This window comes from Lipotes vexillifer, unplaced genomic scaffold (assembly GCF_000442215.2).
Source record: "Lipotes vexillifer unplaced genomic scaffold, Lipotes_vexillifer_v1.1 scaffold1478, whole genome shotgun sequence".
Classification (NCBI taxonomy): Eukaryota; Metazoa; Chordata; class Mammalia; order Artiodactyla; family Lipotidae; genus Lipotes; species Lipotes vexillifer.
This window is the reverse complement of record NW_006781074.1, coordinates 191,117-203,408: the sequence shown is the minus strand read 5'-3', so window position 1 is coordinate 203,408 and position 12,292 is coordinate 191,117. Positions and strand designations below refer to the sequence as shown.

The 12,292-nt window shown below is 37.4% G+C and overlaps 1 protein-coding gene across 1 annotated transcript in view; it reads right to left on the bottom strand.

The window, feature by feature from the left end:
* Positions 1–2,415: 2,415 nt before the first annotated feature.
* The window catches only part of STAP1 (signal transducing adaptor family member 1), a 26,235-nt gene continuing 16,358 nt past the window's right edge, over positions 2,416–12,292 (bottom strand). The window contains 3 exon segments of the mRNA XM_007472283.1: positions 2,416–2,450; positions 3,912–4,008; positions 6,244–6,338. Coding sequence (XP_007472345.1) covers positions 2,416–2,450; positions 3,912–4,008; positions 6,244–6,338 — 227 coding nt within the window.

The following is a 12,292-nucleotide window of genomic DNA, read 5'->3' as shown; positions in this document are numbered from 1 at the left end:
TTCTGTAGATAACAATAAGCTGATTGTAAAACTTATACTAAAAGGCAAAGAGACTAGATTGGTCCAAACAATTTTAAAAAGAATAAAGTTGGACTTATACCTCTTGATTTCAAGAATTACTGTAAAGCTACAGTAATCAAGATAGTGTGCTGTTGGCAAAAGGGTAGGAACATAATCATTGGAAACTGATTCAGAAAAAATATGTTGAATTGATTTTTTATGAAAGTGTAGAGGTTATTTAATGAAAAAAGGATGATCTTTATAAACCAATGGTCCTAGAACAATTACATATCTAAATGCAAATGAACCTTGACTCATCCCTCACACCTGAAACAAAAATTCCAAATGGATCATAGACCTAAATTAAAACATAAAACTAGGAATTCCCTGGCGATCCAGTGGTTAGGACACAGCACTTTCACTGCCAGGGCCTGGGTTCGATCCCTGGTCGGGGAACTAAGATCCCGCAAGCTGCATGGTGTGGCCAAAAATAAATAAAACTGTAACACTTCTAAAAGAAAACATAAGAAAAAAGTCTTCATGATCTTGGGTTAGGCAAAGAATTCTCAGATACAACACCAAAAGTTCAATCCGTAGAAGCAAAAATTGATAAATTGTACTTCATCAAAATTTAAGACTCTGCTTTGCAAAAGATGCTGTTAAAAGAATGAAAAAAAATTTGTTAGTCACATATCTGACAAAGGACTTGTATTCAGAATATGAACAGAACTGTCAAAATTCCACCATAAGAAAACAACCCAGTAAAATTATGGGCAAGATATTTAGGCGTATATTTTGCCAAATTAGATATATGAATGGCAAATAGCACATGAAAAGATACTCAGCATCCTTAATTGTTAGGGAAATGCATATTAAAACTACAGAGATACCACTACAAACTTAACAGAGTAACTTTTTTTTAAAAACTATTGGAGTATAATTGCTTTACAATGTTGTGTTAGTTTCTGCTGTATAACAAAGTGACTCAGCTATATGTATACATATATACCCATATCCCTTCCCTCTTGCACCTCCCTCCCCCCCATCCCACCCTCTAGGTGGTCACAAAGCACCGAGCTGATCTCCCTGTGCTATGCAGCTGCTTCCCACTAGCTATCTATTTTACATTTGGTAGTGTATATATGTCCATGCCACTCTCTCACTCCATCCCAGCTTACCCTTCCCACTCCCCATGTCCTCAAGTCCATTCTCTATGTCTGCGTCCAGAATAACTTTTTTAAAGATAACATGAAGTGCTGGCAAGGATGCAACCAGAGCTCTCAGACATTGATGGTAGAGATATAAAAAGGTGGGACCACCTGTGAGAAGAGTTTTACAGTTTCTTATAAAAAGTTAGACATATATGACCCAGTAATCTCATTCCTAGATATTTTACCAAAGTGAAATGAAGACTTATTTTCACACAAAAATCTGCATATGAGTATTTATATAGCTTAATAATTTCACAAAACTGGAAACAACCCTAATATATTTAAATTGGTGAATGGATAAACAAACTGGTACCTCCCTACAGAAAAATACTATTCATAAATAAAAAAGAGTGAGCTCTAATACACAACACTTGTGTGAATCTATACATTATAATGAGTGAAAGAAATCAGTCTCAGAAGGTTCCATACTGTGATTCCATTTATATGATATTCTGGAAAAATGCTAAACTATAGGAATGGAAACAGATCAGTGGTTGCCAGGGATTGTGTGTGAGAAGAAGGGTTGACTAAAAAGTAAGAACATTAGGGCTTTTTTTGAGATGTTGCAACTTTCTGTATCTTGATTGTGGTGATAGTTGTCAAAACTCATAGAACTATACACCAAAAAGAATTTTATTTATACAAATTAGGTAATTTTTTAAAAGAAAGGAAGAAAAATAACCCCGCTACATAAGATATATCACACTTGGAATCATTCAGTTCACAGCTTCTTCTATATGAAAAGCTCCAAAAGGGCCATACTTTGTTCTCAACACTAAGAATTCCTAACCCAAGTACATGCAGCTACCCTTCCATCCTTAACTACTCCGAGTTCTCATGTGAGAGAACATGGGCTAACCTCCTCCAGGATTAGAGACCACATGAAGAGAGTGGTTCAGCCAGCCCCAGCTGACCACCAGCACCAGATGTGCGAATGAGCCCAACTTGGACCATGCAGCTCCAGTCAAGCCACCAGCTGGTTATAGTCCTGTGAATGACACCAAGTGAGACTAGCAGAAGAACTGCCCAACTGAATCCAGTCCAAACTGCTGATGTGCAGAGTCGTGAGCAAATAAAACGGTTGTTGATTTAACCACCATGCTTTAGGGGCAGTTTGTTACACAGCATTAGATAACTGACACAATATCATCCGTAGAGGAGGCAAATTATATTGGATCCCTCACCCCTTTTTATTTTTTTTAAATTATTTTAGAGATGTTATAGGAAATCCTTTCATCTCTGGGGGGAAAAAAGAAGAAAAGCACATTAATAGCACATTCCCAGAGATTTCTATTAGGTGGTATTTTCATGTATAAAGCCCAGGCAATGTATTATGCTGACATATCTATAATAACATGTTCATCCTTTGTGGTTATATTTTAAGATAGAGAAGGTCAAAGATGCGAGGGAGAGAGCTGACGGGACCAATAATCTGTAGTTGACAAAGTGAGACTAAGGGGGGACATGGTGGCAGTTTTTAAATATTTGATGGCTTTTTAAAACCATGTGTTGTTTTAAAGCCAAAAGTTGGATTAATATGTATAAGTTAAAGGAAGAATGTTTCAGACTCAATAGTAGAAATAATTATCTAAAATGAGAGCTGACCAATAGTGAACTATGCTGCGTCAAAAATCAGTGAGGTGGCTGTCATTAAGAATTTACGAACTGGTCACATCTTAGAGATGTTTTCTGTATTGAGTGTGCAGGTGATTCCTATACAGAATGGGACACTATACTGGATAATTTTCTAAAGTTCCTTCAGACTCTGAGTTTATTAAAATTATTTGGCATCACAAGAGTCGTACCCATGTTTTAAAACTTGGACCTTTAAAGCTTGCCGTCCTTTTAATTAGTGAGACTTTCCAGATATGCCCTGATGCAGTAACCAAACCAAGTTGTTTTGCCTCATAATCTGTAGATATTTTTTCTCTCCTGCTTACAGCTTGTCAAGTGACCATGTGCACCAGGGATTGTTTCAAAGGATGGAAAGAAACTGTCATATCCAGCCTGCCCTGCTTTGCCAAAAACTGGACTACAAACAGGGCCAGCTTTGTGGTCATGTGAACTGTGTACTTGCACTGGGTCTCATGCTTGGTTTAATGGTCTGCTACCACTGTTTTGAAATTCTTAACAACTTATGAACAAGGGGCCCCATAGCCAATCCTAACTACGATCTTCATCTGTAGTTCCTCACTACCCACCCACTACTTGTTATCTTGCACTCTGCCTTCTGCCTTTACAGTGGAATAAGACCGCGCTCTCAAGTCATCTATTGCCTACTGGCCAATCCCCAGAGTGTCCCCTTAATCCTCATCCATTTTCATGTCTCAAGCATCTGACATTGTTGACAGACCATACCTTTAAGTTTCCTGTTTGGTTTCTGTGACTCTGTATGGCTTTCTTCTCATCAAATTTGTTTGATAAAGTTGATAAAGTTGAGTAGAATGATGGAATGAAGTTAATAGTCACAATACATGCCTCAGGATTTTTTTCTCTAGAGTGGGCCTATACTCCATCCACCAGGATTTATTGGTACTTCCCTTATTTTCACAGAGTCAGTGACAAAATGATTTCCAAATGGATAAATTTAAAGGCTGAACTATATAAGCCTACCTGGTTGGTATTAAAAATCATATGTAGGTTTCTTTGTTGTTGTTTTGTTTTCCTTTTCTTAATATAGCAATGAAGTGAAGAACATACCAAGGGTTTCATCAGTTCAATATATAAATGGTCGTAAATTTCCTTGAGTCTCCTTCGCAAAATAATCAATGACGCTGAAAAGATTTGGGAGTGTTACCTGTATACAGAGATTGAGAGAAGGTCAGTGTCACCTGTGTAAAGACAGAGTAAGAGAAAGCTCAAATGAAATTTAATGGAGATTACTGTGTATTTCCTATCCTCCAGAAAATCATGTCAATTCCTCACTTCAATAGCTTACTGAATGGCCAAGGTTTTACCTACCCATGCATTTTCTTTCTCCTTTATAACTGTATCTAATTCCCTATAAAGAAATTACGCCTTTCCTATTGCATACAGTTTGGTGGACAATAATTAGTTACTCTGCTCTTTCCCAGTTACTGTATGAGAATGTGATTCAAGTTAGGCCCAAAAAAGCTCCCTTCCTGAAATTTGAACTTGACTAGAGGATCAAGAAAGCGGATTCCTAGTCAGATGATGCTTAGTGCAAGTAACTGCTTCCTAGTCCCTGAAGGTTTTCTAGCCTTCCAGTCATTCTATGGGCTTCCTATGTTCTTAAATTCTTTTCTTTGCTTGTTAGCCATAATTGCTTTCTTCTGCTTGAAACTAAAGACCCCTTTAAAGCCAGAGAACTTAGCGTTTTAATATCTCATTGTAAAAGGCTAATTTACTTGGCTAGGAGTAACTAAAATGTCTTGCTACCCCCTAAGCCAATATTTTTTGGCAAGTAAAACCAGGTTAAACCTGAATATCCCTGGTAAACTTAAAGAGGAAAAAGAATTCACAAAATGACAACCTGGTTGAAGGGTAGGATTGAGGAGTATGAAAGGTGAAAGAATAATCCAGGCTGTTCACTTTGTGTACACTGGGGACTGTTGGGACTAATGACAGATAAATGAGCCCCAGTTCACCTGTTGCAGAGGCACATTCTTCCTCCCCATCCATTGCTTCCAGTCACTTGGTTATTTGGATTATCCTTCAGCAATCTAATTCTCTGTTTCCTTCATTAGAATTTCTGAAAAAGCCCAGTCAGGCGTGGACATGAGAACTGACAATCTCTGGGAGGCATTTATGGCAAAGATATAAGTGGGGTATATGAAGCAGCAGCTGTCTTGCTCTTGGTAAAGGTCTGCACTCTAAGGGTTATGGCCAGAACATAAGAAATTCAACACTACAGTCCCTTTCTCTGATCAATACAATGGGCCTGGAGAGGCAGAGGAACTAGGAGCTCAATTTCAGAGAAGATACCATAAACATCTTCAAGACCTATCGAATCCATTTAAGTGATAGCACTTTCCTGACCCAGTCTTCCCACCACTGCAGCCTGAGATTACAGATGCTTCCTTTCCCCAGCATCCTGGACCACAGGCCACATTACTTCATTGTCATTGGCTGAAACCAGTGTAAATACCAGTTTTTCCACCTCTATAATAGGTGTTACCTCAGGGTAATGATAAATATTAAATTAGACGGCGTGTGTGTAGTATTTGGCTCTGTGCCTAACATAGTATCGAATGGTTATGAGTACAAGTCAGTTGGGGTAGGAGAGGGGTTGAATACAAGGAAGAAATACTTTCTTCACTACTTGTTACTATTAAGAGGGGAATTTCTGAATTTCTGCATGGTGGGTATTAAAGGACCAGGCATTTAAAGATTTTTTTTCCCATTAGAAATAAAAACATTGGGGGCTTCCCTGGTGGTTAGGAATCTGCCTGCCAATGCAGGGGACACGGGTTTGAGCCCTGGTCCGGGAAGATCCCACATGCCACGGAGCAACTAAACCCGTGCGCCACAACTACTGAGCCTGGGCTCTAGAGCCTGCGAGCCACAGCTACTGAAGCCAGCGCTCCTAGAGCCCATGCTCCGCAACAAGAGAAGCCACCGCAATGAGAAGCCTGTGCACCGCAACGAAGAGTAGCCCCCGCTCTCTGCAACTAGAGAAAGCCCGCGCACAACAACGAAGACCCAACGCAGCCAAAATAAATAAATAAATTTATAAATAAATAAGCACATTGGAATACTTATATACTTCTAATTGGAATATGTAAAATAGATGCTTAACAAAAATATTTTTCTCTCCCTGAGACAATTATATTGATAAAGATCTTCAGAGAAAGAAAGAGGTGGAAAGAATTGATAGCAGATGATCTTCTACTCTGCCTCCCCCACCTGCTCTTGCATCTCATTTCTCACCCTGGATGTCTGCTACCTTCAGGACCCGTTAACATGGCTGTTTTTCGCCAGCACTATGCTCCTAGGCAAGGAGTCTGCTTTCCCAACTTACTTTGAATTCTATAAGGTAGGTTTGGGAGGAAGCAGGAGAAAATTAATCAACAAAAAGGAAATAGTTACTTATAGGTTTTTCCAATTCAATAGTGTAGTTTTTTCCTACACTCATCACTTTGTAGTGCTTGATTCTTGGCAGGCTAAAAAAATTAAAAAGTTCATCTTAATTTAAGTATACTATTGGGTCAAATCAAACTAAAGTGAGTATAAAATATCACCTGTACAGTAAAACTATGTTCCCATTACTCTAGTTTTCTATGTCTCTTTTTGGGGGTTTACACACTAGGGATATAGGAAACCTGGGTCATTGAGTGGATGAATGAGAAAGAATGAGATGAAAAAAGGAATCAAGAACTGAAAATTTTTCAGGCAGAAACTATTTTTTTAAATGCCAGTAATTTATAAAGTAGACAATATTATAAAATCCTATGTAGGCATACATACGTCAGATCTATATTCTCTATATTAAAAGGGAAGTAGAAAGAATTACTGAAAGCAAATTACTTTCTTCATCACTATTCCTATCAGAATGCCCTCAATAGCTGTTCTTCCTGCTAGCCATATACCACCATGGATAATCTGCCAACTTCAGGGCTGACTTAGAAATATGGAAATGGTAGGTGTTAGGTATTATACAAACATGTAGGTGAGAATGTAAGTATAGTAGATGAATCCTAATGTCTTCCTCTTATGTAGTGACATAGCACTAAATTATTACCACCCGAGAGATATGGTATTTTTTTGCTAGAACTGCTTAATAATAAGGAGCACATTCAATTCACTTTTGTACTCCAGCGTTAGGCACACAGTAAATATTTATAAAACTGAATTTTAAAAAATATTTGGGGGACTTCCCTGGTGGTGCAATGGTTAAAGATCCACCTGCCAATGCAGGGTACACAGGTTCAAGCCCTGGTCCAGGAAGATCCCACATGCTGTGGAGCAACTAAGCCCGTGCACCACAACTACTGGGCCTGTGCTCTAGAGCCCGTGAGCCACAACTACTGAAGCCCACGCGCCTAGAGCCCGCGCTCTGCAACAAGAGAAGCCACCACAATGAGAAACCTACACACTGCCACGAAGAGTAGCCCCCACTCGCCACAACTAGAGAAAGCCCATGTGCAGTGACAAAGACCCAACACAGCCAAAATAAATAAATAAATAAATTTATTTATTTATTTTTTTAAAAAAATATTAGGAGCCCATCTAATAGTGCTGTTTGCTAGAACTAATTTATACTGAGAGCAGAAATCAGTTATGTTTGCCTTGATTCATACGGCAGTAGTGTCAGGACCAAGACTTTTTCTAATGTTGAAAAGTTAATAGCATTTATTACGCCTCCATTGCTTGAAAGACAAACTAATAAACATCTGTCCAGTTTACAGAAATTGCCTGAGCAAAATTGTTTATCAGGTTAAGTTTGTCTACAAGGCCTCCCACGTTCTTTTTCATCACTCCTCTCTCCATTTCCAGGTCACATTCTTCTGGGACTGAACTACAATTCTCCTTAAGGGACTCTTTCATCATCTACTGTGATATCCAAATCTTCTCTTAATTGGATGTCACATTGGAAAACAGCTAATAATTTTTTCCAATCACTTTAGAGCTTTATTCTCAAAACATGGGATAAAACCTAACCAACCCTCTTCCCTCCTAAGGAAAACCAAAAATTATTTCCTAGTGCTGAACCTTCAGGAATCAGTCACCGGTTGGTGAAGGAAAACTTCGGATGGAGGAAATCCTACAAGTACCCTCTTTTGGGGTGGCTGGCTCTGGCCTTGTCTTTGTCCCTACATGAAAAGACCTTTATAATCATACTCTTGAAAACTCTAACCAATTCCCATTAGAATTCTTTTATTCCTATGACATGAGTGATTATTATTCCTTGGAAGACTGATAGAAAGCTTGAAAGGCATGGCCTTTATAACCAGAAAGATCTAGGTTCAAATTCTGGTTCTGTTGTATGAACTCTCTGAGCCTCATTTCTTCACCTATAAAATGGAAATGGTGATGCCTGTTTCACAGTGCTGTTGTGAATAAATGTGTGAAAAATCCTTACTATTGTACAATGTCTGTCACATGTAGACAGTAAATTATAACTATTTTTTACTACTTTTTAAATGCATTTTTTTAACTTAGTAGTTTCTGTAATTCTCAGTTTCTTCACTTGTAAAACATGGAAAATACTGTCTGTCTCAGTTTTTATTGTGCCTGAAGGAAATGTTTGTCAAGCACTTAACAGAGCACCCACAAATGTACCCCATAAGTGGGGACAGTGATTGTTGTTAATAATAGCCATCATATCATCATCATCATCCATGGCAAAGCTATGGGAGGAAAAGCAGCAATAGTTAACAGTCTCTTGGAACTTTTGACTAATAGGACTAAGTGCTAAGGCAGAAAATAAGGTAGAAAAAAAATTCCATTGAAGTCACTTAGGTTTTGACTCTCATTTCATACCTGTGTTTTTCTTTCATATTTTTTTTCCAAAGGAATAAAGAGGGGGAAAAAACTAGATTGATAAAATTTGCTATATTGAGGTTTCCTGATTACAACCTCAAAAAAGAAGTAACCTGTCTTTAAAAAAATATATGTGGCCTTAAATATGGTTATAAATACTGTTCTTAGCTCCTGACCCCAATTTTTGCAGAGGAATGAATTTTGGGTAAATATTTTCTATTGCTTTCTTGGCTAATGGCTTTCCAAAGTGTTTATACTTGTAGCTTGCCAAGTACTCATAACAATTTTAAGAAAACAAAACCAAATTATGAAGTTTGTTGTAAGAATAGCTTTATGTCTTATGAATTCACACACCACTGGACTGGGTAAAAGTGGATGATATTTTGCATCAAGAGAGGAGTCACCTGATAATTTGCCATTGAAGGACTTTTGCTTCTTCCTGAGAACTAAAATCTTTTCTCCCACAGTTGATTTGTTAACAGATGGAGATAATTTTACTTTTAAGTACTGCTTTGTAAACCAACTTGTCCTTTTTACCTAGTGTTTTACCGGGCACACTGGTCTAAACTTGCATGGCTGAACATTTCTCCTACAACCTGTAAGAGAGTGGATTGGTTTTGTAGGTAACACAGGTGCTTCCTAATAGTCTAGATTTCTGCCAAAGTCTGTACAGACTACTGCGATACAGTCTAACCAGCTAAACTTCTACTACTCTCTACAATTGCTATTCTTTAAAATTGTGACCTGTTAAACAGAATATATTAAATCCAGGCATTTCAAAAGACCTATTTTGAGGCATTAGAGAACACATAATGATAATCCTTAACATCATAGATATATCTGGCTCATAAGGAATATTTGTGCAAAAACAAAGTTTTTCCTAGCCACTTTCAGATATAAACTGTTCCCCAAAGCCTAAATAAGCACTCCACTGTTAGAATGCTCTAGTTTTACCACTCTACCTCACTCCTTGCTTTCTAAATATAAATGTTTCTTGAGAGTGGAGGGATGATCAGTTTTATGAAATGTCATAAACGTTTATGACTATTAGCTGTACAAGCATGAATTTCTATGTGAATTTAAACTGGAAGTATGTTTACTAAAAATAGATTTACGTAATTTTGATATGAACTCCTTTTCCAGACTCTAATGAGGTTAAATATAACTTAAATACAATATGAATAAAAACTGTGACATTAGATCTATATCCTAAGTATAGAAACTCATTGCATTTGGTCACAACCCATATTTACAACAGAAAACGCTGTTATTTCTCATAGCTCACTCATTCGGAAAATGCAAATCAAAAGTTGGACTAATTTAGACCACTTTAAAAGAGATCTTGCTGCTATTATGCAGGAAATATACAGTCTTTAAAGAGCCATTAGATCTCAGGAGTTTGTTCATTTCATGCAGAACAGTAGCACAGGGTTCACATACAAATGGATCAAACACTCAATCCAACCAAGAAAAGTATGAAAGAAAAAAGTCACTTCCTTGTGTGATCTAATTTAACTTTCAATCAGTTAGATTAAATTTCTTTTTTAAAAAATCTGTGAGAGCTGCATAGCACAGGGAGATCAGCTCCGTGCTTTGTGACCACCTAGAGGGGTGGGATAGAGAGGGTGGGAGACGCAAGAGGGAGGAAATATGGGGATATATGTATATGTATAGCTGATAACACACCACTGTAAAGCAATTATACTCCAATAAAGATCTTTAAAATAAAATCTGTGAGATAATTTTTTTTGCTAATTAAGAATTATTAAAATTTTTTTAATTTCATTTACAAAATCTTAAGGTGGCTCAGAATAAAACCCAAAAGATATGCAGTACTTTATTTAAAAATATGTAAAACGTTATTGAAGGGCATTAAAGAAGAGTTAAATATTGACACACAAGAGGACAAGATCTCCAGGTAACAATATGGACTAATCCAAAAGCATGTCCTCAGGGTAAGCATGAAGTTGTGGGTTGGTGAGTACAATATATCACTTCCATAAAACCTAAAAACATAAAACAATGCTATACAACAACTGTGGGACAAACATATGTAGAAAAAGGAGAAAGTAACCCAAAGTGTGTACCTTCCCAGGACAGTGGTTGGGGGTGGGGAATGCGTATGGTGGGAGGCTGGCAGATATGGAGTGTTTGGTTTGTCTCAGAGGATTTGAAACACGGCAGTCTCAGCTTCAGGTCTGACGCTAACAATTCCTCTAGACTCTATGCCAAGTTCGTGGCCTACTGGTGGAGAAGGGCCAGAGGCTCAGGGTACCTGCCTCCCACCCCGACCCCTACCGCCGCCCTCGAGCCAGCTCCTAGCTGAGACCGTCTCCATCCAGTCACTGCCCTGATCAGATGCTCCGCAGGTAAGAGGCAGGCCCAGGAGCCACCTCGCCATGGACCTGGGTTCAGCTGTGTGACTTTGGGCAGGCTGCTGCCCTCCACAGGCTTCATTTTCTCATTTTGTAAAATGGGATGGTATGTGGAATAAATTTGAATTCAGTTTTGTATCCTCTTATTTTTTAAAGTGGAAGTAAACAGTTAAAAGACATTCCGTATTTTATGTGATATTCAATTTCCTAAACCCAAAAAAGGACAGACTGCTTGACCAGGATATACTAAATAGAAAATTTCACTTTTCTCCCAGGAGTTCTTATCAGCTCACTGATATTTAATGCCAGTCATAACTTTTATTTATTTTGGATTTGTTTCAAGGTAGCCAATTAAATTATAAATCAAGTAAATTATCATGAGTAATCCATGATATTCTATCATATTAGTTGAAAATCCCTTAATTCCAAATGTTAGCCTATAATAAACAAAAAAAAAATGAAACCACAAGATGATTAAGCTGACATAGATATTCATTGTGGAAAAATACACACACAAACACACACAGATTCTCTTACTTCACACAGACTCAGGATCTGATTTACCATCTAACATTCTTGCCACATGGCTAGTGTATAAAGACAAGTCTCTGTATATATGAAGTAATTGGCAAGTCAATGAAGCTTCTTGGGTTGTAGCTCATACTAGCATTGCAGCCACATGCCATAATTTTAATTTTGTCCTATAAGTGACTATTTTCTTTTTACTGCCTTTATTCACTTTCCAGTGTCTTCATATTTAATCTATTTAGAATTATTGATATTTATATATGGATCAGTAGCTAGATTCCTAGATAGATGTGTTATAGCTAAAAAAAAAAAAAAAAGAATATTATCCACAGAATGAATGGGAAATTCAAGAATCAAAGTTCTGTTTAAGCTCTTATATGAAAGATAATCATGTACTGAATATTTTCATTTAGGACAAAAATCACTATATTTCAATTATATTATCAGTTGTAAAAATGTTAACTAAGCCAGAGTCCCTATTGAAATGCAAGTTTTTATAGACTCTGAGGGAAGGAGTAGACTTTACAAGATACAATCACCATCTCTACACAGAAAAATCAACTTTTACATGTAAATGTTACTGACTTTATCAAAGGTAAACCATTTCACTAGAAATTATTAACCTTAACAAGAGGCTCCTAAGTGATTCTTTTTATAGAAAAGTCAGATTATGTCACTTCTTTATTCATCAGAGGCCAATGGCCTCTCATTATCATTCACAGTATAACCCTTTTC